Consider the following 23,560-nt stretch of genomic DNA (forward strand, 5'->3'; position numbering starts at 1 on the left):
AGAAGGAAGCAAGTCCTAAACGGAAAAGAAAGAGCGCAAAAACGTGACACTGCACACTCAGTATTGTCACGACGAGAGTCACTGCGTCATTCCTTTCCCGGTTATGGCAATTAGGAAAACAAAGGTAAATGTAGGTGAAAGAAGTGGGACCCCCTGAAGATGTGTACTCAAGTCCCATGGCCTCAGGCATTAGGGTTACTCCCATTTCTCCCTGGAGGATGAGCCCCCACATCCATACCAAACACAAGAGCCCACCTTTTTTTTTTTCAATCCTCACCCAAGTACTTTTTTTCATCGCTCTCGGAGAGAGAGAAACATCTATGCAAGAGAGAACTATCAACTGGTTGCCTCCAGTACGCACTAGGATAGAGGATTGAACCCACAACCTAGGTATGTGCCCTGACAAGGAATCGAACCCACGACCTTTCAGTTACAGGACAATGCTCCAACCAACTGAGCCACACCGGCCAGGGCATCATATTTTGAAAAGATACATCTAGTCCTGGCCGATGTGGCTCAGTGGATTGAGTGCCGGCCTGCAAACCAAAGAGTCACCAGTTCGATTCCCAGTCAGGGCACATGCCTGGGTTGCAGGCCAGGTCCCCAGCAGGGGGCATGCGAGAAGCAACTACACATGGATGTTTCCCTCGCTTTCTCCCTCCCTTCCCCTCTGTCAAAAAATAAATAAATAAAATCTGTAAAAAAAAATACATCTAAAATATCATCACAGCCTTAGTCACAAGGCAAAATGAAAGTCTGCAGTATTTCACAGCTGTGTAAACGCCTTCCCATGTAGCATCTGGTTCATTTTTAACCTAAACCCTTATCAAAAGCAATACAGACACAGAAAATTTAGAAGAAATAACCTGAAAATATAACCAGAGTTATCTTTCCAGATAAGATAAGGGAGAGCAATGGACTGACTTAATTACGCAAGGCAGAAAGCAAGAGCTTATCATTCGGGAAAGCGGTTTAACGGCGCTGTGAGGTTTTAGCTCGGGAAACGCACCCCCTAAATCCCTCAGAACACTTCAACACGAAGCTCGCTTTCTCCCTAAAATATTTTAGCTCAGAATTACCTAAAACTTACACATGCTGAGCACTCAGCCCCCCACAGAGCGGTCGCTGTCACGACACGCCTGCAGCCGCGTGTCCGGCCTCCAGATGCTGACCACGGAAACAGCAGTCCCCTGAGTGAACCGTGGCAATGAACTCTAAACCACCTGAGGTGCCCGAGAGTTTCTCCCGAGGATGGACCTGCACAGGGACTCCACCGCACCCTTGAGACAGGACTTACTACTAGTTTTGCCATCACTGAATTAATTGCAGTACTTCTACAAATACGCTGTTGGTCTTCGTCAAGTTTGGCGTTCTCCCTCAGCCAGGTGGCATGGACACCGAAGAGCTCGGATTCCAGACGGGGGCGCAGACCCCAGCACGGGGGGGTGGAGGAGTGACTGAGGAACGGAGCACAGCTTCCTCCAACAGGCCCGGGCAGGTGCCTTCAAATGTCTGATGGCCTCTCACTGCTGAGGGAGACTAAACTTGTTTGGCACGGCCACAAGATGACAGTGAGAGATCAGCGCGCAGAATGATTTACAGGAAAACTTTCCGACGCCACGGAGCTTCCAGAGACGTTCCGCAAAGACGACCCTGGACGTCAGAGAGGGAAGTCACCCACCCAGTGCACGGCCAGACTGGACGCCCTCCAAGATCTTTTCAAATGCGATACCCTGCAGTGTCACGTGAGTGACCGTGACCCAACGATATCTAAGGGGGACTAGAGTGAACCGCCTCCGCTCAGTGTATCGCAGCCTGTGGCTTTTACATGATGCTTTTGGTTCATTTTACTGAAACAAAGACCTCTAAAGCATGAGTCAACTCTCCTCATTACTTAGTTATCTATGGTTAAGAGTAGCACACTCGTGAACACACACTGAGGCTAACACCGCCAGAGCCGGATGGATGTATGGATGGATAGATGGATGGATGGGCGGTGGATGGATGGGTGGATGGATGAAAGGATGAGTGGGTGGATGGGTGGATGGATGGATAGGTGGGTGGATGGGTGGGTGGATGGATGGATGGATGGGTGGATAGATACATGAATAGATGACTGATGGATGGGTGGGTGGATGGATGGATGGGAGGGAGGGAAGGAGGGAAAAAGAAACGGGGAGAGGAAGGGAAGAAAGAAAAGGAACCAAGTAAGACACCATGTACAGAAGGTTCTAGACACAGAGCCAAATAGAGCTAGGAAGAAAACTGAGAAGAAATCTGGGAAACTCGTCTGGGTATAGGTCTACAGTCAACACCCGCTCTGCCCCGCCCCGTCGACAACCCGACTTTACGGAAGCCCCGCCTCTGAAGCTGTCCCTGGGAGCGCAGGGCCGGAGGGGCCCGGAGTGTCCCACCTCACATCTGCCGCTGCCTCGTGCTGCCTGAAGGTGTGACATCTTGTACTGCGTATGACCCCAACTGTAGCCATTCATGGTGTAACGAAAAGAAAATCATCTTGCAATACTTCAATCGTTTTCTCTCGAGTTATCTGTGTCTGAAATTAGCATTTCCTCCTGTTTACAAATACACTGCATGGGCAGAAAGTGCTCACAAGAGACGGAGATTTTTATGGAGACACTTCAGGACCAGAAATGAACAGATATCACGTCGTACAGATGGGAACCGGAATACGGAGGGTTCGAGCGACTTCCCGAGGACCCGTGGCAAGTTGCCAGCAGAATCAGGTCCGTGTTGCTTCATTCCTAACCTAGAACTTTCTCTTTTATAGCATGTGACATACTACAGCAGGGAGGTCACAGGAAAATGAGGGGCCAGCCACGACAGCTGGCCTCCCAGCTGACTGAGGAGGAGGGCCTGGCCCAGCTACCTTCCTAGAGTCGCCTTCCCCTGCTCCCGCGACCCTGGAAGAAGGAAACGGTAGCGAACAGGTACAGGCCCATGGCTGGGTCCAGGCTGCCTGTTACCAAACCACCAGTCACCACGTATATGAACTGCAAAGATGTTTCCACTGTACTTCCTAATGGGCTCGTCCTACAGGGTCCCGCACGAAGTACGAGAACACGCGTATGCTCCACACGGAAGCCGAAGCACAGACGACCTAAAAGAAGATTTCCTAAATTAGAAGAAATGGGATCTGAGTGAGGAGCCAAGGTATAACTTCTGCATTTTGAGACTGCCGGTAGCAATCAAAAAAAAAAAAAAGGCCCAGGGGTTCTAACGTCTAATCAGTGATTTAAAAAAAAAAAAAAACAGAGAAGAATAAGGAAGCGAGAAATAGAAGCAGCACAGGCAGGTCTGGGACATCCAGCCTCATCAGCATGCAAGTCGCTTACCATACGAATGACTTAATAATGAAGTAGAAGTGGCCGGCTAACTCAATCGTCCCCATTTCCCCGTTGCCAGTGCCCAGAGAATGCGGCCGGCCAGGACCATCCGGCTCGCACAGCACAGCTTCACCTGCGGGGGCCTCCAAGCGCACAGCTTCCTTCACGGAGGAAGGTATTTGCGTGGAAAGTGATTATTATTGCAAATAAAGCAAAAGATACTGTTTTGCCCCTTTCCCTGAAATGGAGATTTGGGGGGGGGGGGTTAGGGTTAGGGTTAGGGTTAGGGGGGAGGATAGCCTGAGCTGCCCTTTTTTCTTAATGGTAGAAATAATGTTTGCAGGCTGGGGAGGGGAGGGGGGTGGTCTTGTATACCATTTCTCATTAAGAGCAGCAAGCCTGCACTCCTTGTGTTAAACAGAACAGGCATTTAACCCTCCAGCTCCTCGTGGGAAATGAGGAACGGACTGCTGATTCACTTAGCCGTAATTACTGTTCTCCAGGGTCCCGGAGGAACGGCTGCTCTCCAGCAGCCTCTGAGGCCGGGCCTGGCTTTTCCGGCGCTGTACCAGCAGCTGGTGGAGACAGCCGAGAAATGATGTTTCCCCAAACACCAAGTATCGCTATTCTGTCCATTCCTTGCAAAAGGAGAGGAGAGGATGTTCATTATTCCTTTTCAAGAGAGGGCACAGCAGGGTAGAAAGAACCCTGACCGAGGGAAACCTCGGCCAAGTTCGGTTCAGCTGTCGTTTGGGCCAAGTTCCTGAACCTGCCTGAGCACCTGCTCCTTTGGTGAAATGGGGCTAATGTGACTTCCATAATAACACTGGGGAACAAATGTATCACTTCTGCAAACTGCCTGGAGGAGGGTAAGTTCTCAATAAACGGTGGTTAGTAGGTCGTGAGTGTACTGCTGCTTCCTGGAAGTTACCGTTCTCTTTCCCTCATCAGGGCTACAGGGACCCCAGCATTCTCTTCTCTGTGACTCTGAAACCCAACTCTGCTGGCCAGGCACTGACTGATGAAGACCCAGACTTCCCTTCTGCCAGCCTTGGTACCTGACCCAAAAGTTCCCGTCTCAGCCCAAGCAGATGTGGGCGAAGCCAAGCTCAGCGTGCTGAGGAGCGCTCTCAAGAGGCGGTCTCTAAGACACTGCACATGAGAGATGGGGACCCCCTGGGCCTCCGCGTGATCTAAATGGGCGGCGACTCCTAGCGCTGCTGCACAGTGCCCGGCTCCGGCAGACTCCAGAGCCCCAGAGGACCGCACCGAACGTCTATCTCTAGGAACTGACAGCAACGCACCACACTCACAACTTCACACGGACACAAATTAGCTTTGACCAAGAACAAAATAAAACCTGAAAGGTCAGAACAAATTACACTTTGTATCTGTACCCTAGTGAAACAGAAGCAAGAACATCACCCCTGTTTCCTAAGTAGAAATAACTCCCGTTGACAGCGAGGAGCACTCTCGGCCTGAAGGCTGTTCTTTCTCTCCACCTTGATTTTCCAGGTCGAAGCCAGGCTGGGGCACAGAGGGGGCAGGCACAGAACACCCCTAAGACCAAAGCAGAGGGGACTACTTCAAGTTCTCCCCCTGCCTGGAGTTTGGGAAGTGACCAAAGAAACTCCACTTCACGAAAGAAAACTGAACTACTTCTCGAGATCAATTTCCTATGTCAGTTTTACAAATAGGAAGATGCAAACTCCCATAGTATTTGACTATGTAGATAGTCTAGGCGAGGTGGCTCTTCAAAGCAAATAATTAAGAATTTGTTGTAAAACAATGAGCAAACATAATGTGTTCTCTGAATGCAGACTAATAAAAGCCATCCCCAGTCTTTGGTTAAAGAGAATCTTCAAGAAACTTCGCTTTAAAGTAAACCTCTCTCTTGGCTCAAGTCTGGTTACTTCCCACCAGACCGTAAGCCCCTTGGAAGAAGCGGCTGTGGCACGCGTGGGGTCCGTCGGAGCATCCCCTTTGGTGCCCCAGAGAAATGGCTGTACAGCCTCGTACTGAATTTTAATGTCATGAACACCACCACCAATCTCCTTAGGTCCAAAGAAGTGAAAAAGAGAATCTTTATAAAATGTTGTTTTCAGAACCTCTTCCCATATTCTATGACTACTTTGAAAGGCCGAGCTTTGCAACCGATGATCCAAAATTTGCAATGTCCACATAAGCAGAAATGCCACTCTCCGGGGGAAAGATCAGGTTCATGTTTCTCAACCTCCTTCAACCACGTGGGAGGTCAAGTCCAACCAACTGCAGTTTGTTTGGAAAAGGTTTACAGAGTAATGAGCCTAAACGTAAAAACTGTCTTGATCACCCTAGACCTTACTTTTAAGATGTTGATTCTCTGTAAGCCTCGGCTTATGAGAATTAGACCCTATTAAATAAAAGTATTTATTTTCTGACACGGGCTGAGACAACCAGCATGCCTATCTGAACAACAGTGTTTGGAACAGGCCCGCTCCATGAGTCCAGGGATCAGTTTGCTCTTCCCGATAAAGCCCATTATCTGCTTCATTAGCTCAACAAATATTTCAGTAAGCTAGAGCAGCTATACAACTTGGACAAATAGTCAGCTTTTACAGGATTTACACTCATTGGTTCGTTAACTGAATAACGTGTCAACATAACAAAAACGGTTGTCTCTTGCTATCTCAGAAAAGTAACATCTCCCCCGGGGCAGCCTGGTCCATTTGCTGAGGTTCTCCCCTGACGCAGGGGGACTGCAGCCCCAGCGTCTCCTGTCTCATTCCAGTTCGCTAGAGAGCTCTGCCGCCTTCATGTGCAAAACCGTGGAAAAGGCAAAGCAACTAAAATAAGGAAGCGCACAGAAGACTAACAGGGACTTCAAATAATTCACTGGAAATAAAAAGTCACTGGTGAGAGAGACCAGGGGCTCGTTTCATGTTTCTCATTTAGATACTAAAAACACAAATCTACGTCTCCTTTTCGAGAAGACCGGTGACTGGTGAGCACACGGATCACTCCAAAATGAACGAGAAACTCTCGTCGGAAAACGTCTTGTCCGACCAGGAGCCTTCACCGAGACAGTGAAATCAAACTAGCCTTTTTGAGTCACCACGCTGAGGCATTTTCACACTCGACTGACTCTTAAACCACATCCAGAAAGCCCCCAACCTTCCATCCCCACCCCGAAATCCAGCAGGCAGGCCACTAACAGGCCCTGCAGTGATAGGAGAAAAACTTGCAAGAGGTTTCACCTGATCATCTCAAAGTTAAAGAACCCTCGCATCCAGCCCAGGGAGTGGCGGTTACCATGTCAATGGTCACATTAGGAAACTAAAGCCAAAGCCATCGAGATAAACACAACAACAAATTAGGATCCCTGGGGGAGGCTCCAACGGCACAATCCAAGAGTCTGTTTTAAAAATAGCAACAGAATATCAATTACTAAAGAGCCGTTTCCTAAAATGACTCTCCTGTTGATATCTCTCTCATTTCTAAAATGTCAGGAGAAATATGCTCCCAGTCACTAATTCTGCCTTATAACAAAAAAGCCTCACTAAAGGATACCACCTAAAGCAAAGGCATTTATTTACACAAGGAAGTGAACACCCTAAGCACAGAAGCACCTCCTTAAGAACACTAAAAAGCAGAAGTCACACTAAGTTCGAAACACTGAGGGGAAAAAAATGAACAGAAGTTCCTAACTTTAGTAATATTATATATCTCACAACACCCCCCAAAAAAAACGACTGCACATGAATCAAGATATATTGAATTTACATACAGAAACTCTACATATTTAGGGCTGCTTGACCTTTGAGGGAGGGTAGGGAAGGCAGCAGAAAGAGGAATTAAGCATTTTATTCCACATTTACAGAAATGTAGTTTGTTATTTTTAATTAAATTCAGGTTTGGGGGGGTGGGTTCTTGTTTTAACCCGTTTCCCGTGTGCTGGAAATTTTAAACAGCACTGATTACTGGATGAGCTTCGGATGCCTTCAAGTCTGGACTAGGAGTGTTAATGTCACAACCCTCCCAATGGTCTGCACTCTTCTCCAATTTCTACTGTTTGGCATTGCTTTTCAAAGAGCACTGCCTGCGGAACCAACCCAATACGTGGGCTAAGAAGGGCCAGCAAGCCAAAAAGAATTAGCAAGTATGTGTTCATTTACACACTTTGGCTTTTCACAACAAATAACTCGAAGGGGCTGATCCTTTCTATGTCATAGCACTTGGGCTCATACATGGGCCTGTAAAAATAATCTGGTGATGACTTAGCATCAAAAGAAAGATTTTTTTTTCTTATATCTAGTTCACACTGAAGCCATCTTGGGCGTGTAAGGCTACAGAGACTGATGCTTTCCAATGGAGAGGGGCATTGGTGTAGATTCCAGTATTTGACAAGACCGCATGGCCTGAAGTTCACCATAAAGAGGAGGTCTCTCTCTATTATTAATTCCACCAAGAGCTGTCTAGGGTCAAGAAGCCGCATTTGCTGACAACTCATGACGGCGTGAATTAGGAAAGTGGGGGCGGGGGTGAATCCAACCCTAATGCTAGTTTAAAACACTATTAGAAAGTCACCATTAATCAGATGAAGAATCTTTTCTGGGGTTGTGCTAAGGACACGAATTAATGAAGTCTTTTACTAGCTCATCAATAATAAATCATTTTTCAGCTGATATAAAATTACAACTTGGTAACCAATGTCAACTCAATAAATTTAATTTTTAAAAATTTTTTTAAATTACAAGTTGGTATGGTTTCACCAAGCCCCTTGCCAATTCCACGGGGTCCTTCTTCTGGCCGTTTAAACAACAACTTCCAGTCTGGAATCACCCATTCAATGTGCATTTTTAAGTGAATCCTATTCCAATCTTTTAACGAAGTGCCACCAGTGGACCTGTAAGTTGAGGGAAGCAGCTCAGGTGACACACTCGGCACCCAAAAGAAGATCGAGTGGGTCACAGTCCACTCGTTACTGCCTGGGACACAAAGAGGAGAGGAAAGGACGGTAGGAAGCTGACGAGACTATTGGACCTCGAGGGGAGCGAGCCCTGAAACTGCAGCTTTCATACCTGGGACAAAGGGCACCACGCCTGCACCGCCCGGCTAAGGAGCCCAGAGGGAGCTGAGCAGAGGATGGATTTGGAAAACCGGACAGCAGGAACCAGGGAAGGAACGACCAGAATGGAAGGAGCTCAAGGGAATGACAGGAATGGACAGAAGAAGATAAGAAGGATGGGGCTGGGTAGGGAGGACAGGGATGGGGTAGAATGCACGACAGAGATGGGGCAAGAGGGACAGGGCTGGGGCAGGAGGGAACTACAGGGAGGAACAGGGAGGAGCAGAGGGATCTGGCTAGAAGGATAGGCAGGCATGGGGCTGGACTGAGAGGCAGGGATGGGACAGAAGGGGGCGACAAGTATGGAACTGATCCAGCGAAGTCACAACCACATCCTTACCAGCCCCTCGCTGGAGCGCTCGCCGCGCGCGGGGCACTTTGCGGCGCTCCCTCCCCAAGTCCCCCTAACAGCCCTCCGCTGCCGCGTTTCTGAGACAGGAACTGGGAGGCCCGCCCCGCAGTGCCCACTCCCCGAAGTCGCCGGCGGGGGAAAGCAGCAGCCGAGCGCCCGAACCCTCCCAGACGCAGGGGGTCGCTGGCGGCCGCTGGGGACCGCGACGCGGACCCGGGGAGCCGGTACCTGGGCTCGGGCAGGACGATCCTCTTGCTGGCTCGGGCGGCCGGGGTCGCCTTGCTCTTTTCCATCGCCATCAAGTAGCTGACATCGGCCAGCACGGCCTCTAGGTCCGCCATGTTGGCGAGCGGCGGCGGCGGCGGCTCCTCGGGACCCGGACGGGACGCGCTCCCGCCGCCGCCGCCCGCTGCGCCCCGACGTGGGGGGGCCGCCCCGGGGCAGCCCCCCCCCGCGCGCTTCCGACCGCGCGCGCCCTTTCGCGCGCGCCCCTCCCGCGTCCCGCTCAGAGCCCGGCGCGCTGCAGCCTCGCGCCCGCCGGGGTCACCGCGCCCCGCCCCCCGCGCGCGCCGCCCGGGGCCCCGCGCACGCGCCCCCGCCCCTTCCGCGAGGGGTCTGCGCGGAGAGCGCGCCCAGCGGTCCCGGACCCTCCGCGCTGGGACTCGCTGGCAAGGCCCTCCCAACACCGTGCCTGCTGGCGGAGTCCCCACAAGCACCGTCCCGCCCTCCCCTCGGGGTGGCCACGAGGGACTTCCTCTACTCCTCCTCCTCCGGACTTCCCGCCCCCTGCTCCTCGCGCTCTCACGCCCCTCTCTCGCCAGGGACCACTGCAAGTCGGACTTGCGCGAGACCCGACGCCTACCACCCAGGGGGCGGCGGGGAGATCGCTGTGCCCTGGACAAAGTAGTTCTGAAACTGCATAGTTCAATCAGCATTCTTCCAGAAGGTCTAGGGTGGCCCCAGCGATGTCCCCGCAGGTGATGATGCTGCAGCCTTGGTCAGGGACGCTCCTAAACAGAGCCCCCCACACCTCCTCCTGACCCTGAACATCCCCTCCGTAAACTCAGCAAAGAGAAACCCAACAGTTGGAGAAAGTTGTTTGTCTCATGCCAAGCAGAGCAAAGTGGGTTGAGAGCTCCCTACTGGGAGCCAGGCAGCCCTCAGAGAGCCCACTGATGGGGTAGCTGTTTGCTCAAGGTGGCCACCGCTCGGTTGCGGACAGGCGCGAGAGGTTTGAGTTTGGTTATTAAAATGGTGGCTGAGGACTAGAACTAGTATCCCTGCTGTTGTTTTTCTCAGTTAAAGAGAAAATTAGGGAGCACCTCCTGTGCACGCTGACCCACCACAAGGGTGATTTGGGGAAGTGGAAAAGCTAGAAGCTGAAACACCAAGGCAAGAGGGAATTTCCAGCTTCCTAATCCTCAGTCTCAGGGTCTGGTTACCACTCCCCACGTGGGCCTGGGGTTTTCATCGGCTTCTTACTTTTCTACAGCAGTAGTGCACATTCTAGTGCACATTCAGAACCCATGTGGTGCACTAGAGTGGCATTAAGGGACACCCAGAAGTCTTCAGAAGACCTGAGCTAGGAATTCATTTTCAAAAATCCTTTCAGTTCATCTGCATGGATCGTATCACACCGTGAGCCTAGATTTTACTAGGATTTGCGTAAATGTTCTGTCAGTGGCTTGCAGGGTTTAAAGAGTTCATCGGAAATGGCTAAGGGTGAATTTTGGATGTTACATGTGATGTCACAGCAGAGGCGGCCTGACCTGGTCATCACAAGAACCCTGCCCTCTTTCATTTGCTCTCTTTCCCTTTCTCAACCGCTCCCTGCCCCAAATCTGCTCCTCCTCTGTCTGCCATCACTATCGGCGGGTTTTACCAGACATTTCTCAAGATCCACAGCACGATGTTTGTGAGGCTGTCCAGAAAAGGACAAGGCGGGTATAAGAAGTAGGAGCACAAGTCGACGGGGTTTGGTTGGGCAGCAGAAACTCTAGATGCCCAATGAGCACAGAAAGACAAGAACAAGACCAGGATTTGCATGAGCCAAATATCAAACTTCATCTTCCACCCACTTTTTTTTTTTTTGCCTAAAAACAGGAACACAGAGTGTCTTGTCAAGGGTCACCCCAGGAGGAGGGGTAAGTTCCCAAAAAAGCCAAACATATTTAATACAGTTTCTTTCAATGTGTCTTTTTATCATGCAGCTTTCTCATGATCAGATCATCAAATAAATACATGCTTCTGCCTACATGTTCATGGTCCCCCGAGTACAGAGATTTTTAAACTCGCCTCTTTGACTCAGTTAAGAATTTTTCTCTTTTGGTGGTGGTGGGTTCTTTTGTTTTTGTTTTGTTTTGGGGGCGTTGCAGCCTGGTGTAGTAAGTTTGGAACAAGAGAGACACCTGAATTTTTAGATTTTATTTGTTTATTTTTAGAGAGAGGGGAAGGGAAAGAGAAAGAGAGAGAAATATCAATGTGTGGTTGCCTCTTGTGTGGCCCCTACTGGGGACCTGGCCTGCAACCCAGGCATGTACCCTGACTAGGAATCGATTCAGGGACCCTTTGGCCTGCAGCCAGCGGACCAAATCCACTGAGCTACACCAGCTGGGGCTAGAGACACCTGAATTTAAATCCCTGCCCTGCTCTGACTAGCTGGGTGATTTTAGAGACAACCTATTCCATCTCTGCGTTTTACTGTTCTCCTTAACACTGGCGCCACTCCCTCCAGCGTTGTTGAAAAGACGAAGGAGGAAAGACATATAAACATGCACCGTCCCTGACACCCAGTAGGTCTCCAATAAAGATTACTGCACTTCCTCTGTTGATTTTGCTTTATTTTACCCTAGCAGGCTAGATACTGAAACTATACTTGAAGCAGGAAGACCCCTTACCGAAAATAACATCTCCCTGGGGCATTTCTGGGAACCCAAATGGGCCAAAAATGATTAGCCTTTATAAACATAAGCAATTGCTCTTCGAGAAAAAAGAACAGGGAGTCCAGAATTGGATCCCCTCCACCACGGACGTCGGCAGGCTGGATCCCTCCCGGATATCTTTCCTCGGTGTTAATAGTGTGTCAGCCTCGGTTCCGTGGCGCTCTCCTCGGCTCCGTCTCCTCCTCCACCCTCCTCTTCTCTCTCCCTGGACTCTGCTAATGCTGAGCCATTTGGTGTTTGCTGTAAACAAAAGGCACTAATGACCCTGATGAAGTTGTCATAACCGACCTGCTGCTGGATCCTGTTACTGAACACCATCCCCAGCCTGTCATCGTTACAACCATTACAGCCAAGGGAGCCAATAAAGAGCCACCCATCTGGACTCAGCCAATAATGTTCCCCGGAAAATAAGTTTCCTCCCGCCCCTTTCCCCAGACGATTTACATGACTTTGGGCTCACGCTGCTTGTGAGAATAGATGAAACTCCGGACTTTGAATGTTCTCTTTTTCTCTTGTCTAGGACTCCCCTTGGTTGGGGGAGGTGTTGCTGAGATGGATGGGTTCGAGTGTATGCTGCTCTCCACGGTTAATTTGAATAGCAGCTTCAGAAGAAAAAGCTAACTTAGAGAATTTATCTGGGTTTTCCTGGGACTTCCTACTCACAGTGAGAAAAAGCTGAGGGGAAGGGGCTTATTCCGGACATTCATCAAGCATACATAAAAAAGTCAACTCTAACACTCCAATGAGAAGATTTCTGACTCAGGAATATACTTGACCTTAATTCACTAATATCACAAAATATAACTTGATTTGTGTGATAAGCAGTCCCCTGAAGCCAGTCGCATCTCAAGGAGACCACACACAATGGGGGTTTGAATGAGTTTATTTCCAAATATCTCACTCTGTAAAGTCTGCAGGGCCACGGTCCCACGGCACTCCCACCTTTCGGTTACACGTCTGCTCTTGCCGCATGCGTCACAGGAACTGCTTTTTTGCTATTTTAACAGCAAAGCTTTACGAACTTGAAAGTCAGCTCTATCCATAGCAACTCAATACTTCAAAAGATCTGCCCAAAGGTAAGAATCCAAGCTTTGGTTTACCCAGCACTGAAATTTTGTTCCGTACAGAAGGACCTGCCTTGAAATGTGTGGGTGGAAACAAATTTCTCTACAGGGGCTCTTGGGCAGGGCAGCCCCCTTGAAAGAGAAGTCAAGCTGTGGTTCTGAGTGTGGGCTCGGAAACCAGGTGGGCTGAATTAGAACCCCAGCGCCCGTACTGGTGTGCTGTGTGACCTTAGGCCGGCTGCTTAGTCTCTCTGTGCCTCCACACTCTCTCGATGGTACTAATGGGGTTTCTATGAGAACAATGTGGTGACTTATGAAAGCACTTTGAACAGTGTCTGAGACACAGAAAGCACCGAAAAAGCATTATTGTCATCATTATCCTCACTGGTATTGCACTATCTCCACATGACACACGGCACGGTGGAAACAGACCAGCCCTGGAGATGAAAAAGCGACGCTGGATGGGACTGGCTGGCTCTGGCATCGCTGACTAATTATAAGCAAGTCTCTTAAGCTTCTAAAATCTTCCTTTCCACCACTGCCTAATGAAGGGATGGAATGAGCTGGTCCCCGAGGTCCCTTCAAATTTCTAAAATTCTCTGGCTTTATTTAATCCTGTGGTGAATCCCTTTGCAAGGGGAAGAATTCTCATAACCTTCAATAACAGCTTGGGAGTTTCGGTTTTTACTGTCCTGGGCAATCCCTAAGTATTAATAATTCTCACTGTCGTCACAGTCACAGGTGATATGAGCAATCTACCGGCAAGTTTCTAGAAACCGGCACATTTGTATCTGTCCCTCGGGCATCTGCATGTACCACACTGACCTTGCTCGATAAACATGTATTGAATGAATAAGCGAATGAATGAGTGACATGAAAGGCTGTAGGTCATTTGCCTCAAAGACTCAACCTTCGATCGGAAGCTAATCTAAAGACAGGGGGAAAAAATGCTGTTGAAAACCACAAGTGCCCACTAAAGAGGGTGCATCCTGGTAAGGGAAGGGCCCTCACCGTCAGGTCCCTGCTGGTTCTTGCTGCTGCTAATGGCCTAGAAAGCTCTCCAGTAGCTGAGAAGCAAGATGCGCTGGGGCTCTGCGAACGTGGGCCTGGAAGCTTCCGGCCTGGGGATGGAGACGGCAAAAACCCTTTGACTAATAGAAGGCATGGAGGAGGATTGGAAGAAGGAAGTAAGGGAAACCAAAGAGACGGCCTAAGGGATGGGCAGCCAGTAAACACCCCTGGAGGGCGGGGTGGTCCAGGGAACATCCACATTCACGAACAGGAAGTCTGTTCTGTCTTCTGCGCCATTTTAAATTTGCTGATCTGCACACAAATGTCACGTCTTTCTGGTGACTCTTACGACTTCATGACTCCTATTTGTGGTGGCTTTGATGGCGGGTTGCAGGGAGGTGGGGAGCCAGAACCCACACGGGGATCTACGCCTGTGATAAAGAAACAGCTCGAACACCCAGAGAACAAGAACTCAGCAGAGGCAGGAAGCCAGGACCAGCAGTGGGGAAAGTGGGCTCCCCGGAATCCTCAGACTCCCGGGGCGGGGGGGGGGGAGTCTTGGCTTGCCCACGGGACTGGGAAGCCCACCTGGTCTCCCTCTCAAGGAGTGAGAAGATGACCGCTGGGTATGCGAGTCCCAAAAGGCCAGAATTTTTCCACATTGCCCAGTTACCCTTAACCTGGTGGCTTTCCTTCCAAGATTCTGTCTGAAAGGGCATGCGCCACCCAGCTGAGAAATTATTTCAAGACCAGCCCAAGTAAGGCCCCCCGCCCCCGGCCTGCTAAGAAAGACCTCGCATCCCACCCTCACAGTGCAGGTCATTTGGGGGCATGCCACGTGGGCCAGTGACTCTCCCCCCACCTCTCAGCACCCGGCTTGTCTCGTCCGGGTCTGTTTCCTCTCTCCGGACTGGGGCTCGTAGCAGCCGAACTGGTCTCATCCTGTCAGAGCTCATGGGTATAGGCTCCAAAAAGCCAGACTCAGTCACAAAATGATGGCACCTGGGCCAGGCCTGGTGTAACCCTGAACCAAGAGGATCCTCCAGGAGCCACCAGAAAGGTGCGGCCGCGTGCCCCTAAGAGGTGCTCGAAACCAGAACCACCAGACACGTGTGTGCCAAAATTGCCAACGTGCAGATTCAGATTCAGATCTGAGGTCTGAGGCAGGGCCTGAGAATCTGCATTTCTCACAAGCTCCTAGGTGGGGCCTCTGCAGGAAGGTTGGAACCTCTGGCCCCACCTCCAACTTATGGAAACAGCATCTGTCCTGTGACACCCCAGGGATTTCCGGGCAGGTGAAAGTGTCAGAAGCCTCCCCGCTAGGTCACTCTGGAAGCTTTAGCTCAGGCCTTGACACTGTTTGGGCAGTCGGCACCGGGGGAGGATCCCAGATTAGAAATGGGTCAGATCAGCTGAGCCCGAATGGGAAGCCCCTAGAGAAAGGAGAAGAAGGAGAGACACGTTAGACAGGTCAGCAGGGCGAGGCTGTGCAGGGGCCGGGAGGGGAACCGAAGCTATCTGGGGACAGTGGGAAGCCAGTGGCAGGTTTCAAAGGAAAGAGTGATAGCATCACGAGTGCCTTTTTGTAAGATTCTTCTGGCCAGAGGTATAGGTCGGGTGAATGAGGGAGGACCCTAGAGTGGCCCAGGGCAGCCACCCTGGAGGCCTGGGTGAAGGTGGCGATAGTAGGCAGACCAGCATGTCACAGGTGGAGGCGTGGTAGGTGTGCCAACTTAGTGGGGGCAGTGGGGGGGGGGGCAAGGTGGAAGCCTCCAAGGCATAAGTCCAAAAAGAAAGCCTGCCTTCTCTTTTCTCCGAAACCTCCAGAGCAAGTCTCCCGCATTCATTTCCCCAAGATGCCCACAGTGTGCCAACCATTCATCCTGCTTTTAACCTCTCCCTCCAATTCATCGGACACTTCATTGCCCCCTCCTCAAGAACCTTCAATAACCCCCCATTACCTACCAAATTATCTTCTAACTCCTCCGTCCACCCACCTTTTTATGCTCTGCCTTCTATTTCTGCCTGATCCATGCCACATTAGTTCATGCTTTAGTCAATAAATATTTATTGAGTACCATCAATGTGGCAGGCATGAAAAGAAATCACTAATCTGCCAGGAGAGAATCGATCTCAGAAATTTATAATGATAATAAGCCACTTTGGCTGTATAAAATGTAAATAATAGGTAACACGTATTAAGTGCTTACTGCGTGCCAACTATCACTCTGTGTGACCATCTCATTAAATCCTCCCCAAAAGCCCATGCTGGAGATGGTTAACCTCAATTTAAACTCGAGATTAACACCAAGTCATTTCAAAACAAGTGTGATAACTAAATTAATGGGATTTGAACCCAAGCAATCTGAGCCCAGAGTTGTCTCCCCTAATTCTCACCTTCTAAATGTCCCCACACTCGCAGTCATGGGCTGCTGGGTCAAACAAGTTAGCACAGTACAGACTCTAGTGTGAAGTAGGCCGTAGAAATCCCATTAAAACGATCTTTCCAAACTCACCTCCTACTGCTCACCTCCACTCACTCGGCCTGGGTCACACTGGGGACAAGTCAATTCCAAATATGTAGGCTTTTCCCCCTGGTGCCTTTGCCTGGCATGCCCTCCTTCAAGGTCTTTGCCCAGCCTCTCACCATTCAAGTCTCTGCTCAAATGCTATACCCCAAGCAATAATGCAAAGCGGCAAAGAATTCTCTGCTGCGGCTCTCTATCCTAAGCCCTTTTTGCTTTTCTTTCCCTTTTTTGCTCACTTGCTCTTCCTCTCCCCTTGCCCCTTTAGCCCTTCAGGCACAAATGTCCCTTTCTTCTCCATGTGCTGCTCCTTTCATCAAAAGCTGATGTCATGAAAAGGTCTCCTATCAGTCATTTACACTTTAGTGTGAATTTGTTCATAGGTCAACTTTCCCAGAAATGTCTGGTTCTCTAGACCAAATGCTTGATCATAAAACAATAGGTTTTTCCCTTCTTACAAACATGTTATTCACCAGGATTGTTTGTGTACCTGTGTGTCATCTTTTAGGGGCAACAGCTCTGGTAACTCCAGACATCATTCAGCTGACCTCTTTGGACTAGAGCAATTTTGGGGTGCTGGCCCAGTTGAGAGGAAAAAGAACGGTCATTGATGTAGGCCTCAATTTGCATTTCGCTTTAAACGTTACCTGCATGATCACAGACAGCGGCTCAGACTGTCTCAGTTGTCTCCTGTCTCATGATGGGAGTTAACAGTTACAAAGATTATTGTGAGGACAAAACGAGACAATCAGGCGCACAGTAAAGGCTCAGCTGACTTGAACGAGTGATGTCCACAGAGGCGGTGTAGAGAGGCCTGACCGACTTTGTGCCTTGGCCCGGGGACACCCACAGACGCTCCCAGGGCCTGCCCACCATTGTTTCTGGAAAGAACTGCACGGGGAGCATGGCCGGAGACCACAGAAGCCCTGGAATCCAGGCCACTTGCAAGGCTTGAACACCCTCCTTCCGAGAATTGCATCCTTGAGGCCGATTGTGAAGCATTTAAGATTTAATAGGGCATGGGAACCACTCCAGTCCTGAAGCTCTTCCTGTCACAGCAACCAGCCCGTGCCGCCCCCAGCCATGCTGGCCCACAACGCTCGGCATTCGTAGAGTCTGTCGGTATCACCAAACCTGGTCTCTCTGAGGATGGAGGTCAGGCCCCTGGCGGGAAGCATAGCCCAGCCACCGTCAACCCAAAGTTGAAGTGATAATAATGGAATGATGGTGAGGGTTCTTTGTCCACCTCTCCAGGTCAGATTTCAGATGAAAGAATTATCTTATCTCCACTCATTCCTTTATTCACAGATTCCTTCATTCCATCAGTCATTTATTTAGCAAATGCTTGTTGTGGCCCTACTGTGTGCCAGGCACTGGGGTGACAGTGGAGCCAGTAGACACCCCCCAACTTCATAGAACAGCATCCTGGCAAGGGGACTTCATCGGCAGTCAACTGATCATTTAATCAAAATCGTTCTGTGTGCCAAAAGGGTATGAATGTCTGAGAGTGCCTATAACAGGAGACCTTCCCATCAGGTATGGATCCAGGAAGTCCTCTCGGAGGAGGCGACATTGAAGCTGAGAACTGAAAGATGAACAGGAAAGGGGGTAATTGGCTTCCAGGTGGAGGGTAGGCCTAGGGAGAAGCCCTGAGCAGAGGAGCCTGGGCAGAGAACAAGCAGACAGGGTACGGCGGTGAGGTCTGGGACAGGGCCCAGGTCCGGGCCTTGGAGCCCACACCAAAGAGCTGAGTTTTTGTCCCACAAGCAGTGGGGAGCCCTGGACGGCATGCAACAGGGAGATGACATGACCCATTTGGCCTCGTGAACGAGAGCTCTGGCAGCTCTCTGGCTAATGGTCTGCCCCACCCTTTAGCCCAGTCCCAGAAAAGGTATGTGTGGAGGTGGGGGTGTTGGGGAGCAGGCTGGATTTTTTGGGAAGACTTTCCTTACCCACTGCTTTAAATAGGAAGGAGAGGAAGCAAAACAAATGGTAGCTCTGTCCAAACTGGCCTTGATTTTTCTAAACAAACAAGAATCGGGAGCAACATGAGGCCGAAGTATTTCCACCCCGAGGCCTTGGAAAGAAACGCCTGTTTTGCTTCCTCCTCCGAACTGCCAGGCACCAGTGTGTACTATGCAAAGAGATGACACATGCAAACCGTAACTCACTGGGCTGATGGGTTGACGACAAATGTTCTGCAGGGTCAGCGGGGGATGTAGGTGCCGGAACTGTATTTTCTGGCAGCTGACCTCTCCCCAGTGGGCACCCATCTTTGTTGCTCCATCGTCCCGTCACCATCCCTGTGGACACCCAGCGCATGATTAGCAAACTCCTTCCACTGAACCCTTGCTCAAGAAATGTTGCTACAACGGGCAGCCCGCTTGGGAGTCCTTGGGACTGTTCCGATCACTACTTAGAACCCAACAAATGTGCAAGGGAGAAAGTGGTTTCCCAAGACCGTGGGGTTATAGTCCAGACATCATGGCGTGCTTGGCCCCCACAGCCTTCGTCTGCCGGTCAGGAGTTCCAGGACTTAGGCAGCTCCCTGGGGGCGTTTCGCCCATCTAGAAGTGGTGTGGTTGTCCGTGACCAGCACTTGGATGGGGCGAGGCCAGTTGGCTGGTCAGAGCAGATTTCCTGACTGCATTCTGCATCTCCATCCAGAGAAAAGGCTTTTGTATTCGTTATTGTTTTACAATGAACATGGCCGAAAAGGCTTTTTTATTAGTTACTGTTGTGTAATGAACATGACTGTAAATGTAGCAGCTTAACACAGCACAGATTTAGCATCTCAAAGTTCCTGTTGGTTGGGAGTGTGAGTATGGCTGAATGGGGTCCTCTGTTTGTGGTCTCACAGGGCTGCACTCTCAACCGAGGCTTGACTGGGGAAGGGTCTGCTCCCAAGATTATGGGGTTACTGCCAACATTGAGTCCCTCGTGGCCTGTTGGATTTAGAACCTCAGATTCTTACTGACTATTTGCCAGAGGTTGTCTTTAGCTCCTAGAAGCTTTACTATCTACAGGAACTTGATCAGAGGCAGATGGAGATGCATGCCCACGTGCTGCCTAGAGTTCTCCAATGCAGGACACAAAAACATCTGCCCCTCTGCTCTCCCTCTTCCTGCGGGGGAGGACCCTGCCCACAACATCCCACCGGGCCCCCCTGAGGTCTACACGCCTGCTGCCTCTCAGGACCTTGTGTCGGTGACGCCGGGGAGACGTGGTGTGCTCAGTCCCCACATTTAGAATCTGAGCGGCCCTTCCCAGTAAAAACCCTGGTGCTGCTTTTCTTCTGAGGGTGTGCAGACTGGGTCACGCTCTGTGACCACAGTAATGTCAGGGGTAGGTGTTTTCCACTCTCCCTGATGCGAGCAGGCGTTGCAGCAGCACAGTTTCCATTACTCTGGTCTCTGGGCGGGACCTGTGGCAGAGGTCCGCTCCCCCTCACTCAGACCCATGTAATCGCCTCTGGCATAGCATTAGACCTCTTTTATTTTTATTTTGTTTAACTCTCTATCACTTTGCACACTGTAAGCACTCAGCGAACGGGAGTGACGATCGCTCCTTGGCACACATGAGCGTGATGGTCACTGGAGAAGTGACCCTCACAGTGGAGCAGAAGTAACCCGGGCAGCCCTGCTGAACTTGACCTCTAGACACAATGATGCTCTCAACTCTAATTTGAGGTAACAAGGGACTTTCTTGTGATTAATTTTGAGAACTTCTGAGATTTGTTTACAAGAAGAAATCCCCCAGGTCAGCACTGTTTAACTGCTACTCAAGACCAATTAGTAGGTCATGAAATACACTCAGATGGATACAGGCAGCAGTGAAAAATAATGAAGTAAAATAGACTGGAATAAAAATCATCAGACAGTGAGCCACACAGGTAGTTTTAAGTCTCGTTTTGTGAGACATTGGTCCCAGAGGTGCAAGCATGTGCTCGCTCGCGTGTGCTGGGCTGTTTTAAACAATGAACTTCTTACTCTAGGCCATGAGCACAGACTTTGAAAGTCCACAGGCATTCTGGTTACTGCCAGGATAAATTAATCAGTTGACTTGACTCAGGTGAACTCTAAAATTGAGGCCCTAGCCCTGGCCGGGTAGCTCAGTTGGTCAGAGCATCACCCTGATGCGCCAAGGTTGCAGGTTCAACCCACGATCAGGGCACATACAACAATCAACCAATGAATCCATCAACAAGTGGAAGAACTATTCATCTCTCTCCCTCTCTCTCTCTCTTTCTTAAATTAAAAAAAAACAAATACATGATAAAATTGAGTCCCTAAAACAGAGGCCCCTCCCTGATCCGTGGCTGCTCCCACCAAGATACAGGCGCCCAAAAGGAAGCTCTGCCTGTGTGGTCCCCGATAATCGCCCTCACTCCGCCTACTTTAATGGAAAGTGGAAAACTGCAACCACAATGACCGATGCAAATTGTTTTAGGTGAAGAGGCTCTCAGACTTCTCATGTTGGACAATCAACACTTCAGAGAATCGGCTTTGAGAGCGTGGCCTTTTAAGAGATGGGACACCCGTAAGAGGCTCCTGTACAAGGCCAAAATGAGTGCTGTGTGATTTGGGACAAGGCACTTAACCTCTCTGGGCTTCTGCATTTTTGATGACGACACAAGCAGTTAAGTGGAGCTGGGAGTCAGTGGAGGAGACATAACCTTTGCTCTTTGCTTTTCTATACTTCTTGATTTCCAATAAGGGGGTGTTGCTTATCGGAACGAGATTTAAAGGTAAGAGGAGAGACGCTACATGGTGATTTCTCAACGTTGGGAACTTGTGCCCTCTTTTAATACAGTGGAAACTCTATGTGCTTGAACTACCTTCGCAGTTTTTGCTGTTTCTAGGCCAACTTCAAATCTGACTCAAGACATCTATAAGAAAGTAGGGAAGGGAAAGAGGGGGGAAGGGAGGGAGAGGAAAGTAGCAAAGCCAACTTGAATGCATGGCCTGGAGGTGTGGATTTTACTGAAGATTTGGCGCAGATACGGCACAGGGAATTACACCACACATCACACAGCAAAACTGCCCGCGTGCCGCCTGGGACCTCTCTGCTCCTCCTCCGTGTTCCCTGGGTACCAGGGCCGTGTCTTTCTCATTCTTCACCCCACCCCACTCTGCTGAATTTTGCTGGCAACATGCTTATACCGGGAACCAGGTTCCCCAGATCGCCTTTCTCTCCATGGTTGTGGGTTCGAGTTCCCAAAGATGAAGTAGTGAGGGCCCAGGGAGCCTCCAGGGAAAAGCAGCCGTCACACTGGGGAGGTCAGCCTTGGTGAGGAGCAGGGGGAAGCCGACAGATGCAGAGGCGGCAGCTCCCAGTCTGTTCCCTTTTCTGCCGCGTATCCACCTCTCCCCGGTTCTGCTGGGCAACGGTGATGCCAAGCTCACCTCTGGACACTGAGCTGTGAATTCACACAGGCGGCAGCCGTGAACGTCTGTGGATTTCCACATCAGCCCCTTTCATGGGCCCCTGTATCAGCTGGACGCACCAGGCTTCCAGAGTTCCCAAGCTCCGGCTCATCTACTCCCACCAGCACTTGTTAGTGAATCCTCTTCGTCCTCAGTTCCTCCTTTGTGAACATTTTCCCCCACCTTCTTGCACAAACATGTATGTTCTGATTTGTATAACATAGTCCTTAGTCCACAATACCATGTGGTTCTGCTGCTGTGACTGTCCCTCAGCGACCCCCCCTCAGGGTTTGCTCCCTGACCCCCAACTTCAAAGACAGCAGGCGTGAGATGGAGCTGGAGATATCAGTGAGCATCCAGAGCCCGCAGGACCTTACAGCTTAGAGAAGGACCACAGGCTGAATCCCGAGGGCACTAGGGAGCCGTTGAATGTGTTACACAGGCGCGTGGCATGGCCATGTTTTCGTTTTCACACCACAGTGCTATGAAGAGAGTGGATTGGGGGAAGCCAGAGAGACTGTGGGGAGTCCAGTGAAAGGATTGTCACACACGTCCCCAAGTATTTATTTTTATCTCTACGGATAGAGCAGTTGTGCAATGAAAGTTAAACTTTAATCATGGCGTGAAAGGTAATCAATCACTCGTGGAGCAAATATTGACCATCTCTGGCCCATGGCTCCTTAGGGAAACGCAGAGGGTCACCTTGCTTTCCATCCACGATCCAGGACTTCGGAGTTCCCTAAAATAGTGACAATAGGGGCCAGATCAACAAAACAAACTAGAAATAATGGATGAGTAGCCCTGAGATGACGGACAAGAGGGGACATTTTAAACAATAGCAACATGACGGCACCAGGGACCAAGTTCATAGAGGCAGGTTCATCGGCCACAGGAGAAAATGTTAAAGATAAAGAACGCTGAAAAAATGAAAGAAAATGAACACCCTGGTCTCCCTTGCCATCCGACCACTGTCATTTCAGCTCCATTTCTTCATTCACTCTACTTTTCTATTTATTGATTTATTTTTTGATTTTAGAGAGAGAGGAAGGGAGAGAGAGAGAAACATCAGTTTGTTTTCCCACTTGTGGATGCATTTATTGGTTGATTCTTGTATGTGCCCTGACTGGGGATTGAACCCTCAACCTTGAGGTATTGGGACACTGCTCTAACCCATTGAGCTACCTGGCCAGGGCCCACATTCACACTTCTTTCAGTTCATAAAGAACAGGGTGTGTGCACACCGATTTCTAGAGCAGTTTTCTGAGCCTCTGCCTCAGTATGACATTATCTTTCTGAGAATTAAGCCCTAAAAGAAACACCTACATTTTTTCTTCTTTCTCTGAAAAGAGAGAAAAATAAGGAAGAGAAAGGTGGATTTGGAGTATATATTTTGGTTTTGATTTAAAAAAATACAGCTGCCTCCAGCGTCATTCTTTCGAATTTCTGTGTTGAGATTTACACTCAAGAGAAGAGAAGGTTCCCCTGAAATAGGGGCCCGTGGACCTGAACGAGCAGCAGGGGGCGGGGAGGGGTGTGGAATTACCCAATAGCCCAAAGAAAAGTCATTTTCATTTCTCCTGAAATTAAGGGAACTGTCTTAATTCCCAGCTTATAACAGGGAAGTAGAAAGAACTGATAGTGCTGGACTGCCACGGCTCCAGTGCCCTTTGGTTCACCCACGTGGGTCCCCGGGGACTGTGAAGTGGAGGAGACGCTCCTGTGAACAGCAGCGGCTGGGAGAGAGCGCAGGCCCCAGGGCACCGGGCGGAAGTTCAGGGATGAGCACAGA

The 23,560-nt window shown here is 50.0% G+C and overlaps 1 protein-coding gene across 1 annotated transcript in view; it reads right to left on the reverse strand.

Moving 5' to 3' along the window:
- The window catches only part of GRK3 (G protein-coupled receptor kinase 3), a 114,694-nt gene extending 105,218 nt beyond the window's left edge, over positions 1–9,476 (reverse strand). The window contains exon 1 of the mRNA XM_045841765.1: positions 9,032–9,476. Within this exon, the coding sequence (XP_045697721.1) occupies positions 9,032–9,144 (113 nt within the window). The 5' untranslated portion in view covers positions 9,145–9,476. The remainder of the gene's footprint in view (positions 1–9,031) is intronic.
- Between the last annotated feature and the right edge of the window lie 14,084 nt (positions 9,477–23,560).

This window comes from Phyllostomus hastatus, unplaced genomic scaffold (assembly GCF_019186645.2).
Source record: "Phyllostomus hastatus isolate PE091 unplaced genomic scaffold, TTU_PhHast_1.1 phas_contig_1162, whole genome shotgun sequence".
NCBI lineage: Eukaryota > Metazoa > Chordata > Mammalia > Chiroptera > Phyllostomidae > Phyllostomus > Phyllostomus hastatus.